This window comes from Theobroma cacao, chromosome 8 (assembly GCF_053813885.1).
Source record: "Theobroma cacao isolate CCN51 chromosome 8, ASM5381388v1, whole genome shotgun sequence".
Lineage (NCBI taxonomy): Eukaryota > Viridiplantae > Streptophyta > Magnoliopsida > Malvales > Malvaceae > Theobroma > Theobroma cacao.
The window spans coordinates 3,278,163-3,295,202 of NC_142646.1; the positions used below are offsets into that span (position 1 = coordinate 3,278,163).

General features: G+C 30.7%; 1 protein-coding gene and 1 pseudogene across 1 annotated transcript; one reads left to right on the forward strand and one right to left on the reverse strand.

The window, feature by feature from the left end:
- The first annotated feature begins 222 nt into the window (after positions 1 to 222).
- On the forward strand, positions 223 to 1,376 carry LOC18591801 (uncharacterized protein At5g64816 pseudogene; annotated as a pseudogene).
- A 1,955-nt stretch (positions 1,377 to 3,331) lies between these two features.
- LOC18591802 (Chaperone DnaJ-domain superfamily protein) lies at positions 3,332 to 4,921 on the reverse strand. Its single transcript, XM_018126281.2, has one exon. It carries the CDS (start codon positions 4,658 to 4,660, stop codon positions 3,665 to 3,667), a length of 996 nt encoding a protein of 331 aa, XP_017981770.1. The 5' UTR covers positions 4,661 to 4,921; the 3' UTR covers positions 3,332 to 3,664.
- Positions 4,922 to 17,040: the final 12,119 nt, after the last annotated feature.

Sequence of the window (17,040 nt, forward strand, 5' to 3'; positions counted from 1 at the left end):
CATACTCACCCACCTCTAAATTATTTTCCATTTTGGGACATTCACTTTTTTACTTTAATACCCTTACTTTAACATCATTGTGGTCCAAATTGCTATTGAAATGTAAGGTAAATTACAACCAAAACCAAATAATTATTATTTTTTATTTAAATGTAATCCATAGCTTTGCCATGAAATTTTATTTTCATTTTCCTCTTTTTATTTTTATATTTTATTTATTGTCACACCGTACCGTTCTGTTCAAGGCAAATATGTGCCCACAGAGCGTAAATCAATTCACAACCGTTGATCTCGAATACCATGCACCGCGGTCCACAGTTCCTCGGAGTACAACGTCATCCCGCAAACAAGAACCCTGCACTTCCCCTTTCACTTAAACTTATGAAAGCCCCTCTCAACATCCTCTCTCCATTCTCAATCCAAACTCCCTGTTTAGTTCTCCTTTTCTGTTTTATTCTCCAGCCATTGTTCCTCTCTTGTTGGCTGGTAACAATTTCATAAAATTTCTCATTTTTAATGGTTTTTTTTTTTCATTCAAGAAATCATATACATAAAAATTTGACAATGATAGATCCATGGTGGTCTTTATTGGGGGCACCAATACCAGCTGTAATAGCAGGGCAAGCCATTCGGATGAAGGAAAGAGAACCGAAGAACAAACTTTAAAGATGGAGAAAGGCGGCGACAAGAGTTCCGACAATAATATCAACACTGACATTTTTGTTTGCGAGAGGGTTTGCACTTCAAAAAGAATGTTGCAGAAAGTTGGTTCGGTGTCCAAAGACCCAACAACCGATAGTTGCGTCACTGTTTGCGGTGTCTCCGAGGTTGATGCCTGTGCCGATGTTTGTGCTAGAACGGTTTGTGTGAATCAGCATCAGGTGCCTAACTGGAATGATAGTTGTCTTAGGAGGTGTCAAAGCGAGTGTCTCAGGCTTTCTAACTCTTCTGTTTGGCCATAGTTTCAGTTTACATTTTGAAATGTTGGATTTTGTTATTCTTTTTTAAAGTGAATTACGATATACCCAATTCTGTATTTTAAAGATCTCAATTGTTTCTTGCTGTAAAAATTCTATCTTTATGCTGCGAAGTTAATGGGGCCATGGGGTTTGATTTTAGCTTCTTTTTCACTTCCTTTTCTTCTTTGTTTCGAGTTGAATGTCAATAAATCATGAAAGGTTAGCGGGATTTTGATGTTGGAGCTGGCATCAACCAGGGTTTTAATTGGTTCTACCTAATTCTTGATGCTTACAGTCAATTCGATACTCCGAACCTTGCCTTTCTCTTTGTTTTTCTTCTGAATCTGCAGCAATATGCGAAGCCTTTGGTGGTCCCGCCTGGCCCCTTTATTTAGTTTGCTGTTGTGTACTACAAAAGGAAGGACCATGTGACTGCAGTTTGGTAGAATAGGCAGTTGAATGTTGACTGCTGAGTTCGATTGAATTTTTATGGATTCGTGAGTGATTTTCTATTAGCTTTGGTGGAAACCGCAATTCAAATTCTCAATGGCGCGCATTTACATCCTCTGGGTCTTTGTTTCGAGTCCTTTTATTCATACTATTTGCCATGTTCCTACAAAATATCAGCTAGATAGGAAGAAATCATCAGACCAACGATGGAGTCTACAGGGTAATCCGTATCTGTTCTTCATCTCGCCCTTGATAGCCTACCATCTGCAAGCCCAAACATCACATCCCAAGGTCATGGAAACTTCTCTCTGTTTAGCTTTCAGATCTCTTCTGCGTTTTAAAGGTCTTAGAGCCTCCCACTGTCGGACCAAATAAGAGAAAACTGAAAAACCTTGAAACCAAGTTCATGTTACACATATATTGCCATTCGATTGTAAGGTTATACAGTTGAAATCTGCGCAGAGGAGGTAAAAGGGGAGAAACTGAAAATAGAGCTAAAATGGTTTCGACTGATACAAGTCCACAGTCATTTGAAACCTGCTTTCACTAGTTCTCTCATACAGAGTTTCACAGCTGTCAGGATGGGTGCAATGACTCTCGAGTTCTTCCTCGAATAGGCATCTTTGTTTCCTCAACAGTCAAATCTGGTACATATGCCTGCAGTTGTGTTGAAGATGTGAGCAAGGACTTGCAATTTATATGACAATACAAACAAATTAAGCAGAAACTGCATCACTTGGTACGTTTGCAGCCTGCAACATGATTTGTAAAAATAAAAATTTTCTACCTCTATTATGCTTTATTTGTCTGTAACAAAGATCTTGAGCTCATGCCATTAACAAATAGCAAGCAAATATCATTCAATGTATTGCTATACGACAAGTACCATTTATCATTTGGGCTACCAAAGAAAATTACCCTCCTCTAGCATCTTTCATCATGCTGATCATCTCCAAAGAGAAAACTGTTTCGCCAAAGATGAATTTGAGGATTATTGAATCACTCTCAGCTAGTTGGTAATTATTGAGCATCATCTGCTTCTTATTTTGTATCACACACTCTCAGAGTAATGACAACAATGTAATACTAGATGAATGTAGAGCTGTAGAAAAAATTATTTACAAACCAAGTGTAATCAAGTCTTATCTTTCCCAACTTTTTGGTTGCTCACCTAGTTTTGTCTATTGCCAAGATTTCTTCTCAGCAATCAGCAATATGCTTCAATAAGATTCAGAGATTTAGATCAATTTTAAAAGTGCATGATCAACAATTGAGGCAAACATACCTGATCGAATCAGAAACAAGACTGACTGGCTTGGGATCAATCTCTCATTGCTAGGTCAAGGCATTGCAAAATGCTTTGATAATTAACAAACCCAAAATATAAAGAACATTGCAATTTGATTGCATAATCTGAGGAGCAGAACTTAAAGGGACTTAGTAGCAAAAGGAATAAAGTCAACTAAAACAACCAAACCTAAAGGCCCAAAAAGAAACTACATGGTTACCTGCATGTGGAATTTACAGTGTGATTTTTACCTACTATCCTTTCTCTGCCCATCAACTAAGCAATACTTGGACCACAAGGTCCACAGCACAGGGGAAACTCCATGGCTCAAGTATACAACCACCAATATCACCGTTACTATCCATTTGCAGTTAAGAGTCATATGAAGCATGGAAGATGCACCTTTCTAACAATATAACTTGATCCATGAATATGAGAAACATACACAAACAACCAATACTGTTGCAGACAACAAGAATTATGGTAAAGTCGTGCTCAAATATTTCCTATTTCACAATTGCAGGAAAAAGTTGCGGTCAACATCAGTGATATTTAACCAATTTTTTCCTACAAGACATACGAAGATGAAAAGATCACCCTAGTCCAAGAAACTAAGGACTAGAAAACGCACAGATTCAATCAAACACCAAAAACAGAAGTTGCTCATCGATACTGAAAGAACTTGCTGACATGACATTGCTGCATATACCATTATGTTACATAATCACCTATTTGGCAGTCAGTACACGAAAACAATCTACAATCTACAAACAGAAAAAATAATTAACAACGACTAGGCCGATACCTACACATTCCCCCAACAAAGCAGAGGCACAGCCTCAGCCTTAGCTTTCTTTCTCCATTCATCACAATCTTTTCCGTCTCCGCCTCCAAAACTCCTGCATTACGTTGAGGTTCCTTCTCACCAGAGCGACCAAAAAAACCATATTGCATTACCAATCAACCCTCACAGAGGATTCTTCCTCGGCCTCCCTCTCTTCCTTGGGGCCAACTCGGACACATTCCCAACCACATTATTCCTACTTTCGACCACCTTCTTCGCGGTCGTTGTAGCAGCAGCGGCGGAGGCGGCCGGTGTTGCCGCAGCTGGCACACTACCTCCATTTCTCTCGCTTGCCTGCTGCCCTTCCGGAAATATAGGAGGCATCCAATTAGGGAACCCGGTTGCCGCTTTTCCTCCTCCACCCTCCTGACTCCCATCCACAAATCCTAACGGAAAAAACGCCCAGCAACAATAATACGCTTCTTTTCCTGGAACCAACGGTGGCAAAGTCGGAATCAAAATCGCATGAAAAGCTCGCTGACAATTCTGGCACCTTAAACAACAACCTTCGTAAACCCTAGGATACTCAAACAACCTATAACAGTAGGGGCATGCTGTCCAAAATGTCGATAATCTTAACCTTTGATTCTCATTCTGCGTCTTCGAATTCGGCGAGTGGCGTTGCACGCGCTCCTGATTTTGCCCTCTTCTGGTGACCGGTAATTTCCCGGCATGATTGGAACGATCTCCGGCGCTGCTTAAATCAATCCTCGTAAACAAGCTCAATTCTTTATCGTAAAGGGATTTTTTTGAGGTGTTAGATAAAACGGCCCATGCATCGGCTACGAGCTTAAACGCCTGATCGGCGTAAGGGAACTTGTTCTTGTCGGGGTGGAGGAGGAGAGCTAGGCGACGATACTGTTTCTTGATGAGATCGTTGTCTTCGGATCGGCGATCAATTTGTAAGATGGAGTACCAGTCATGGTGGTTGTTTATTCTTTTATCAGCCGCGAGAAGGACGTCGGTGACGGCTAGGATCTGATCTGAGCCGTCCAAGAGGGGCTCGGTTTCTTGGGCTAAGATTGCGAACTCTCTTGAGCCGTTGTAATCGCAGTTTTGGAGCAGCTTCTCGGCGATTCCTAGTAGGCGAACGGCTTCAGCTCTGTTGGCGTTCTCCATTTTCAAAGGGGTGACGGGTAAGGGTCTGTTTGGTGGGTGAGAAAACGATGGGATGTTCGATTTTGCTGGTCATTATTTGACAGTTTGTTTACGTTAGCATTTAGGAGATTGGATGGACGGAATGGGTGTCCACCTTCTCTCTAAATTACACAGAATTTTAAGTTTATGGAAGGGGTAGGGTGGGTGTTTTTAGGCTTTTCACTACGAATCATAGATTTTCAGACAAGAATATGGAGGAAAAACTTAGGTACTTGCATCATGGTATGTCTTCGATCTTTGAACTTCCGTTGTGATTTTTGTTAAGTGACACTGTTTCCCCCCTTGAGTTCCGTCACAAATGTTTTAGTTTTATTTGAATTTTAATTTTGGTATGGACGGTTTATTTGAAATGTTACTAATTGCTCATAGGAAGTTATTAAGCAACTAATAAATTATAAAACTGTTCACAGGTGTCTATAAATATTTATTAAAATGATATTTATAAAAATTAATATTTTATGATTAATGTATTATCTCTTATTTCTATGTTCGTATATCTATCATCAAATCTTTTAATTCAAATACTTTCTTTCTTAAAATTGAACCTTTGATTAAAATAAATAAGCTAATTAATCTAAATGTGTTCATGTAAATTAATCTCTTATTTTAAAATTATTTTTCTAATTTAAGTATCCTATATTCCGTTATGAAGTAAATTCGAACAATGTTCTTAATACTCGATTCTAGTTCAAATAGATTTCGAGTGCCATTTTTATAATATTCTAAACTTGAATCTGATTATATATATTATATATATCATGTTTTAAAAATTTATAATTTGTCAAATTCAAACTTTTAACCTCCTTACCTTAAATACAACATTTATCATTATAAACAACTTATTTTTTATAAACTAATACATGTAAAATTATTATTTTTATATAATTTTTAGTTATTTAAATGATTGTTTGAATTATTTAATTAAGATTTAATAGTTTCAGACAATTAATGGATAGTGTCAATATATTAAGTTTCGGATAATGTTTTGTAATTTTATTTAAATTTTAATAAAATTTAATACCTTCTTAATTAAACAAATTTAAAAATAAAAATATTTAAAAACCGGATACCTCTTCATTTCCCTTTTTATATCAAAATGGTTAACAAAGGAAACAACTAGCAATCACAAGATAAGATTCATCCTTCTTTCACAAGATAATATTCACACTGGCCTCCCTCGGATTTTTTTTTTTTTTTTAAACTACGGTATTATTTTCATTGTTACCATTCCATCCTTACATAGGTCCATGGCCCACGGGCCAGACAACCTGTCCAGGCCTACAAGTACATAGTGCTGTATTTTGGATAGGCTTTAACACTTATAAACCCTTTCGGCCCAGGCTCAGATATAAACCCTCCGGCATTTTCCTTTTTCAAGACTGGGACAGGTTGGGACATATGATGAAGTTGGGCTTGACCCCGACTCATAAACACAGTTAGCCATCCTCCCTCCACCTTCACCCATGAAAGCAATCTATCTTTTGTTTTATATTATTATTATTTTAAATCTATTCTGCCTAGCTCTAATCACTAGGAAAAAATATAGTTTTGGTGCATGGCTCAAGTGATAACTAATCTCATAAATTACAAATAAAACTATAAAATATGATTTTTTTTCAATTATGTTATTGCCTTTCTCGTACAAAATCATTCTTATTTTTTCTCCTTTTCTTTATATATTATAAAATTCAAATTATATGTTTTTTATTTTTACTTTTCATGTTTTTTTACTTTGTGAGTTTATGTAAGAGGTTTGAGTTACGTAAAATATATTTTTTTAATTTTTTAAAAATAATTATTTTATTTAATAATTAATATAAATAAATAATAATAAAATGATCTCACATATCATATTCAAATTTATCTTAATTCTTAAATTTTTTTACACCTCTTTCTTTCTTTTTCTCTCCTCCTTTATCTTTTTATTTTTACATTATTATTTTATATCTAACTCACCACTAAAACACCTTTATTTTTTTAAAATGATATATGAGCTTGTGAGTTTGGAACAAAATGAATGATTGAGTTTTTTGTAAATAATTTAGTTATTTACATTGAGAAAGAAATTATTAGCATTAAGTAAAGAGTTAATAATTGATGAATTTAAATCTATGAAAGCACAAATAAAAATTGTCTAATTCTACCCCTGATGAGAAAACTCAATTTTCGGTTTTAAAAATAATCGTTGTCTCATATCTTATAAAGACACACTTTTGAATATTAAAAATTTTAGAAGTTAATATAAAAAATCTCAAATACAAATCTTAGAAAAGGTGTTGCAAGGTTTGTTGATGGAACGTAGTACCCATTCTCATTGTATATATGAACATTTGAAAAATTGAAAGCAATGTTTGGATAAGGTGAAAATTGTTGATACAAATGGGGTTTAAATGAAATTCAAAGAACCAGCGAAATTAATTTTAAAGCGAGTCTTTCAATAAACATTATTTTTAAGATTTATTTCACCTTACCACTTGGTATTCAAAAAGAAAATAATGCAAATAACCTTAAAAATATAATGAAATCAACATTTAACTTCGTTTTTACACTTTATGATAATAAACTGTTAGATACACTCAAATTTTTGTAAAGTTGTTTGACCTTAAAATTTACTTTTTGCAATAAGTAAATTATAGGAATTTAGATTCTTTTAATAGATGATGAGAACTTAAGTGTTTATGTTTAATTTTAGAATATAACACTTCTATCTATTTTAATTTTTCTACACTTATCTTATTTGTTTTGGTGCGTCAAAATGGTTAGTAAAAAGCCCTTTATATGAGTTTACAAATGTCTTTTTTCTAAGCACACAACCATTTCATTAGAACACCTATTTGTTTAAAAAACATCTTTACATTTTGCAAAACACAACATTTGGATAAAAATATTGTTTCAATAATCACTTTATGAAAAAACAACTATTAATTATATAAAATATAATTTTTGAGCTATAATTTGAAATAATTTTTATATTTAAATTTTTAAGTAGTGGTGTTTTTTTAATTTATCTTATAACATTTGGATATCATTTTATCAAAAAATATAACTATTCATATAAAAAATGTACCTACAATTCAATAATCATATTATATCACTTTATGTAACATAACTTTTGAATTAAGATAAATTTTTATTATATCACATAACATTTAATTTTAAAAATATACCAATAACCTCCAAAGAAAAGGGTACCCCGTGAAAGGGCACTACTCAAAAACTAGCAAGAAAAGGTTACCCCATGAAAGGGCACTACTCAAAAACTTGGGTACAACGAGGATGCCATATTTATCCAATTAAAGGAGGAAGCTGTCTGCCCACTTCTACTCGTTTCCCCTTTTGTTTTGGTCGCGAGAAATGCTTTCACCAAGCAAACAAAACCTGCGAGCTCAACCAATGGCCGGGTCCCCCTCACCGACATGATTAAAGTAGGCTCAAATTCAACTTCTAACCCGTGTTCTGACCAGCTATCCCAGGAAGAGAAAAATGCTGCTGGGGCCTGGGGCCTGGGGCCAGTTGGTGGTGGGCTCGTCCTCTTTTCGGATCTGTGGTTAAGGTTTTGCTTGGGTCAGCTCTTGAGAGGTTCGGTCTATTTTAGACCAAGGTGAAAGCCCATTTTTACGGGATTACTGACAAGATCGTGGGTCATTAAGTCACCATTTCCACAAACACTTGTTAATTGAAAAGATTGAAAACTTGTCCTTTTATTGGGTATTGAATCCCTTCGAGGACGGTTACACCTTATCTCTAAAGTAAAAAAATTAAGTTCGTTTCTCTGGTTTAAATGGGAGAGAGATAAAAGGAAAGAAGGGTTATGCAGCACAAAAGTATGAGATTTTTGTTCTATACTTAATAATTTGTACCATAGCATTAAACTTCGTGTTGATCATCTTTGAATTTTGGGTTTTCCCAGTAATGAAGAGCAAATGCCCTTGAGTTTAGGCAAACAGAAGATCCCATCATCCCAAGGAACTCAATAACTATCATCAAGAAACCATCTCAAATTCTCAATGGGGTTATGGCTTTATGCACAAGTCTTTGTAGTTTTTGGACAGTGACATGTGCATATGAGTTTCTCTTCTTCTCTTTCAAAAATGTTAAAGAAAGGTGACAAAAATAATTTTAATAATTCCAGCTTTGCAATTGGTAAAGAGAGAAGTAATAGGGGAAACAATGTTGGGGGCATGGCCTGGGTGGTGATTAGGACAAGACCAAGTATAATTTTTGTGAATTGATGATTGGACCATTATTCTTGGATATATCATGTGCTGCTAATTAGTAGTAATTAAGTTTTCTCAGCTAAAACAACAGCTTCTTCCTAGTTTTCATAGGCTTTTGTTCCAATTAATTATTAGCATCCGAATTGGGTGATATAATTGGACTGTCCTCGGAAAAAATGCCTTGGAAATAAAAAAAATGTTAAGTTAATTTATTATGACAATTTGCAGGTTACGCGTGCATTCGGATGGGTGACGGGTGGCCCTTTTAGTGACAGAAATGGTCAGCTTGGGATTAAGAGTAATGTGGGATTGAATCTAAAGGAAGTTTATGGATTCCCTTGTTCATTTTCCTTGCATTATTAATGTTAACGCAACTGTACTTGGACATGGGTTTTGAAAACTAAGTTAGAAAAATGAAGTAAAAGGCAACCTAGGAGTTAAAAAACTAGTAGAAAGGTAACTAGTTCATTCCCATCAGGAATGCCTTGATCTACTCGAAGATCGACTTTGCTTCTTATTTTATGCTTATAACCAAGCACCATAGTGCATTGGGCATTCCTTTTATAGATTCTGCTTTCTAGATGGAACGATGGAAACTATCTTCAAGGGGCTGCTTTGTTCTTACAAAGTTAAACATGGATAATTTTGAGATACGTTAACTTACAATCTATAGCTTAAATTTAAAAATTCTACTTGTCATATATTTTAATCACTTAAATCAAGTTAAAGTAATGTTAAACAATGTTTATAGCTGATATTTATCAAAAAAATATATATATTGTAATGGATATATTTCGGCATAATATTTTGAAAAATTTTTAAATTATTTAAGAAGATTTAAATAAATTTTGATTTTTTTATTATATTTAATTAGTTTTTATATTTTTATTTTGTATCGAATAAACTTTTATAATTGATGTTTAGGTGCCGTCCCTTTGTAATGAAGGCCATGGCTCCTCAAAATTTTTGAAAATTTTTATATATTATATATTTTTAACAAATTTTAAAATAATTTTTTATTAAATAATTAAAAAATAATAAAATAATTTTACAAGTCTCATTCAATTTTACTCGAATTTTTAATTTTTTTTTAATATTTTAAGTTTCTCCACCTATCTTTCTTTTTTTTTCTTTTTTTGTCATTGTATTATGAAATTATAAAGAGGTTAAGTTTTTTACTTAATTTTTTTATTTAAATAATTATTATTTTTATTTTTTTTTCAATTATATTCTATTTGCTCATATGTTTTAAGTTCCTATAAATTTTCTTTTGTAAATTTTTACAAATCATCAATCATATTTTTTTATTTTTTGTTATATAGGTTATAACTTTTACTTGTCATGTTTTTTTTTATGTGGATTTTATTTTTAATGATTTTAATTTTTAAAAACTAAAAAATTATTATATATGTAATTTTTAAATATACGTTCTAACGTTACATTATTGGTTATTGTTTAAAATTTCACTAATATATTAATTTTTATTAATCCTAATTATATAAGAAAAAATTAGCTTGAGTATATATTTTTAATGTACTTTACGTTTTATATTTAGTTGAAATAAAATTATCTTAAGTATAAGTTAAAATTATTAATTTTGTATATCGTATTTAACTATTTATATTTTATGCATGCTACGTTAATATCACATTATATAAATGACAAATAGTATTTTAATTAATAACAATTAATCAATCGCTAATCATAAAGATCTATTTAATAAAAAATAAAAGTGTAAGAACTTAATTAAACATAATGAAATAATAAAAATTTATTTAAAATTTTAAAATAATTTAAAATTTTATTTTTTATTTATTATATCATATATTTTAAAATTTGATGAAAATATTTTGAAAAAAAAAATACCAACTTTAACTGGTATCTATACATTCCGAAATTGTACACTTTCATGATATAAAAAATAATGTAGAATTTCCTCTCCTTAATAAATACTAGTAAAGAAGGAAAACGATTGATTGAACAAGATAAATTGATTATGGGAAAGAAGTCATTCGAAGAAACTGAAAGGTAAGGATGTGAAATAACAGTGTTAATAAGTTCAGAAAAGAGCACAACTTCATTGTGAATTGACGTCATCTTTATTCTTCTTCGGGCATGGACCCCCCCATTTCTATCCATCAACTGTCATAAAAAACTTCCAGACAGGGCGTTCAGAAATTTAAAACATACAACATCAACCTCATTTTAATTATTTTGTACCCTTCTTGTAGCACTTTTCTCAGAGCATCTTTAATTTTGGGGAAATTTACGCTCGGGTGTAATGAAATGCAAGCAAATTAATGATAGGTGATCTTATCTAAAATTAATACATTTTGGTGTAATGTATGTAATTATTCTATTTCAAATGTATACCCTTGCTCGCTCCTGGTTTTAACTAAGGAACAAAATCAAATTTAACTCAAAATGAATTGTACATAATAATTGAGTAACATGTACATCACCTTATAGTAAATGTACATAATATTATAATAATTGTGATCTCTCTTACCCTTGATCTTGTTTTTTTTTTTTCTCATCTAAAACTATACCTAAAGTTATGATGATTAAAGCATGTATGAATTATTTTATGAAACGTGTACATAATAGCTAAATCACTTATATATTTAATTAAAATACTATAGTAATATGTATATTAACTTATAACGATTAAAACATTAAAAAAATCACATATTTTGTACATAATTGATGCTAAACTGACATGCATATTTTATTATAATACTAGTACATACATTTAAATTATAATATTAAAACATCTATAAAATTATCATGTACATTATAACTAAATGAAATTTACATCTTATTTTAAAAATACATAAACATACTTATCATTATATATAATCAATAGTAATTAAAAAAATCTAAAAAATTCGTTCTTATCTACAATAATCAAAAGACATTTACAATCTATTATAATTAATAGATATAGTTTATTATATCAACATGTACATTACATTGAAACAACTAGTACTTATTCTTCTTGAAGGGTACTTTTGATAATTCAATTAATTTTTTGTTACACTTATTGTCATCATTACACCATTCAATAATTTTTTTCAAAGAAATCACAGGACAGTAATTTGTTTAAATTTCATAACACCCAATTATAATTTTTTCCTAAAAAAATTTTTGAAGGAAGAAAAGCAATTTTGGAATAGAAGGGACTGTGCAAATTCTTTTTCTTCCTTCCTTTAGCCATCATACAAAAGTAAAACCTGGTTAAGGCAGGCAGGCAGGCAGTGCAGATGACCTGCAAAAGAAAAAAAAAAAAAAAAAAGCGGCCATTCAGTCATCTTCCACTTTTTGGTAAAGAAAAGAAAGGAAAGAGTTTGTATGTGAAAGTAAAAAGTGGAGAAATGAAGAAAAAAGCTAACTTCTTGGGAACACTTACCCACAGAAATTTTTACACATTTTAAGGTTAGGGCTTGTGTTAGGGTAATCTGATCATTTGAATATGTGATGGGAGAAAGGTAAAGCAAACTTAACCTTTGGACAAAGAAGGAGCTTGGACAGTAAATATTTTTTATCTTCTACATTATAAAACAAGTAGGAAAATCAAAGCAAACCCTTCTCTATTGTTCCCTCTAGAGCTAATTTTGTAGCTTTTGAAAAGGTTGCTCTAACCCCTTCTCTACCGAACAAGTGGGGTTTGCGATTGCTATTGGCAAGGGTTTGAGACAACTAGCTAGCTAGCTAGCTACCTTCCGAGCATTAATTGTCAATTGCAAATGGAATGTGATATGTTTATTTAACTCCTAATTTTCAATACATCAAAATTCTAGCACATCTTTTATTATACCGTAACTAATAAGATGCTGCTTTTTTTTTTTTAGGAGTTAATAATCGATTTAATTACTTAATCACCTATATTATAATGGTCTTAATTTTGTATCTAGGATGAAATTATTACTTGTTTTATTTTAAAAGAGAGGGAATTGAAAAAGCAATCCACAAAAAATTATATCAATTTAAATGAGTATAAAACCAATTTCTAACCCCCCCCCCCCCATTTTATGTGTTTGTATTAAGAAATGAAAGCTAAATTAATTTGCATTTTTCCATGTCAAACGCAACAAATAGAATTAGATGCTCTTTCCCATTTTTAACTGCAAAAGAAGCTAATTATATTTCTTAATTATAAAAAAGAAACATATTTTGTTTTGATACAAGGGGTTAAATAACTTATCATCTTTAATCTTTATATGGCATTAATACTTATTAAGTAGAGGATTAGGATGTTTAGTCCTCGAGAATCCCACGTCAATATGTACTCTTTATCCTTGCAGATATTTTATGTACAAATTTATTTCTAAGAATAGAGAAATTTCATAGTAATACAAAGTACAACTTGGAAGCGTTTGTTTAGTTATTTATTGGGCATTATATTATATTTGTTTTGCACGTGAGCTTTCAGAGTTTCCATGGGGTCCGTCGACTTCAGTTGTTGGCCTTTTTCTCGTGCTCCGATGGCGCGTGTCCGTAACGCAACGGGAGTGGAGAAAGCTTTCTCCAAGTTTAAACAAAGACGCCTTTACCACTTACCAAAATATTCAATTCTGGGCAAAGAGGAAAATAAAGTTTTCCAATAAACAAAATGCAATTCTCAAAGGTTCGAACAAGTCTCCCTTTTTGGGACCACAGAATTTTCGAAAAAACAAAAGAAACTCAACAAAGAAAATTTCCCTTCAATTTTTGTCATTTGATTTGACTTTGATTCATGATTTTTCTCAATATAAAAAGATTCCGTAATAAAATAATGAAAGATACGAAAAATTGAGTTTGAAAATGAAAATTATAAAAAAAAAAAGATTTCACGAGCAATGAATTTTTCGAAAGAAAAAATTTACTATAATAAAGAACCATAACAAAGTATATACATATCTAATTAATATTTAACACATATTCAACATGCATAGAACTATTTGTTTTATATATGAGTAATAATTAATAATTAATAATTTATTTTTTATTAATAATACAAAAAACTTTAATTATAACTATATTACTTTTTTAATTATATAAAGTCATTTACAAAAAGGTGATCATTTACTACTATTATTTAAAAATTTATTATGCATTTATTTATTTAAAAACGTACTTTATGTTTACTAAAAGTGGACAATTTTACTTTTATATGAAATTTAGATTAGATTAGTACTCTGTCTTAACACACAAATTGCTTCTTTTAATAAAATATAATATATATTTTTTATTGTGTTGACGTATTTTTTAAATAAATGGTCAAAAAGAGACAACGATTAAATAAAATTTAATTAGTTTCCATTCTATCTACAAACATTGTACGTAAAGCACCACTTGAAAATTGTACTAATTAATAAATTATTTAGTCTATCATTAAAGACGAAAAAAGGAAAAACACAACTACAATCTCCCTCCACCGAACACTTATCCATTGCTTGCAACAACTTAAAAACGAAGCCAACTGATTAAAGAAAATTAATTGAATCTGTACCAAAGACAATAAATAAATAAATAAAAATGAATGAATTCAGATAAATATATATATATATATATGCAAAGTACAAAAGTAACCTGCAAATCAATGTTCATTCACATGGAGCCTAAACGTCTCTCGCAATGGATCATTATTCGTTGGTGAAGATACGTTTTTCCGTAAGGCAGGGGGCGGGGCCTAACCAGTACCCAGCAAACGACTGAGCAACCAATTCATGCATCCTCTTCGCAGTGCATTGCACATGCTACGTCTCTATCTTTTTCCCTGTCTTCTTGAACCCTATTAGGCTCAGGCATCCAAGATGTAATATTTCCTTGCAAAAGAAAGAATGATTTCATTTGTCGTCTCAACAGCTATTTGCCTTGATATTATTACAGCACGACTAGGGGAATCCCTTTTCTAATTTGAAAACTTTGCCCTGCAAAAACATTCCAATATTCCATCCCATTATTATATATATTTATATTTGAGCCATTTTTTTAATTTACTTTTTCACTACTAACCAAATTCTCAGCTTATATTCTTATCTACTTCAGTAAATTTTAAAAGTTTAAAACAAAGAAAGGAATTCGATACAGATTGAACCCAAGGTAACATTCAATCAATGAATGTTGTTCAGTAATTAGCACGATAATAAATGTGAGTGTGGCTCGATTTAAAATTTCATATTCGATTTTCATTTTTCGAAAAACGGTAAATAAATATAGAGTTGGATCAAGTTTTTACTTTGGCACATAAAAGCTACTGATGTAGCTGTACATGCACAGAAACTGAAACCCCAAGAATGGTAAAAACATTGTTCTTATGGGTTGTGGCACTTTGTTTTTTACTTGGTTTCCGGTTAAAAAGAGGAATTCTTAATTAGGAGCGGGTGCAGGTACTGAAAGATAAGGCTACCTGTTAGACAACTGGGGTCGTAAATGTGCGTGTGCATGTTACAAGCCAAAACATGTACATTTGTTAACCCAACCACTAATATTTACATATAGTCGTAGGGTTACTTTTTTATTTGTCTGGTCTCTTTCCCTCTATTAATTACTTGTACCTTCGACTTAGCTAGAAGCTGCAAATTCTGATGCTCCTGTTTCCTTTTCGGTGCAGGGTTTTTGCTTCTCTGGATCTTTGATATCGTATAATAATTTCAGCTGAATTTTGGGCTTTTTTGAACGACAATAATCAATCTGCCACTTCGTATATATCCAGTGGGTATCAAATTTTGAAAAAAAAAAATTCATAATTACAAATCAGTGATACAACTTTAAAGTATTTACCAAATATTAATTTATTTATTATAATTATAATTATCATTATCGTATATGATATATCGTACGATATGATATTAGTAAAAAATAATATATATTTATAGTTATATTGTATATCTGATTAAATATAAAAACCATATAATATAATATAATATATGATACGTATTTTACGATATGATAACATATAATATGAAATAGTTGATATTTTTTTACAAATTTAATTTTAATTGATTATTAAAATTTTTATTTTTTATTATTTTTTTAGTTGAAACCTGAAAAATTATATTTTGTATGTTTCAATCTTTAGATTTTAAACAAAAAAATATTAAAATTTTTGAATTCCTTTTTAATTTTAACATGATAATTGTTTTTTAATTTTTTAATTAATAAATTAATATAAAAATATATAGTATTAAGGAATATGTTGAAAATTTAAATTAAAAAATAATTATCTTTTCAATTTACTTCTTATAATCTTCAATTCTATTAAAAATATAATATTTTTTAAATTTTTTTATTTTATATGTATAAATATTATTTATAATTAATTTAAAAATATTTTATCGTATCTTACAATACGATACGATATTCGATATTAAAAAATAAAATTTTGATACATTATACATATTTTAATTTAACAACTATACTTAAAATTATTCTAGTATTTGGATGTAGACACGTATAGTTTATATGATAAGGATATGCTGAAAGTTACTCCATAGTGATTCTAAATAATTCTATTTTTACAAATAATCCTATCAAAAGTTCTTATTCTTTTCAAAGTATTAATGTCGACTGATTTGTGGTTGCACGTGATACAAAGAAAAATGTTAAGGAAACAAACGAAATTTGCTAATACCAAATGATATTTGAATGTGAAAAGTTGAATAGATAATATGGTGGAAAGTAATTATTTTTTTATTGTATAAACTATTCTTATAAATAATTTAATTAAATTATTAAATAAATATATTAATTTGGAATCATCGAAATTTTTTAGTTTTTTATTTTTTACTTTAAGTTTTTAGTGTAACTTTGCTGCTTGCATGCATGTAAAATAAAATAAAATAAAATAAAATTCCTCATTAATTAATTAGAAAAAGCTAAAATGTGGGTAGTCAAGAATTTTGTTTTTTTTTTTATTTTGTCCAATGAATGCTAATTTAAATGCCATCTCTTACCACTTGAGTAATGCTTAGTGGTGTTTGTTTGACAAATGCAAACCTTCACAATATATTCTCGATTCACTAAAGACAAGTTGTGGATGCGACATCAATATCTTTCGTTTTTTTTTTCTTTTAAATTTTATCCATACAACAAGAACCAAATGATATGTATAAACTTCAATTATATTCCACTTTATATTTT

Excerpts from the sequence above, each read along its gene's own strand:
- LOC18591802 (XM_018126281.2), bottom strand. The coding sequence starts at position 4,660 with ATGGAGAACGCCAACAGAGCTGAAGCCGTTCGCCTACTAGGAATCGCC.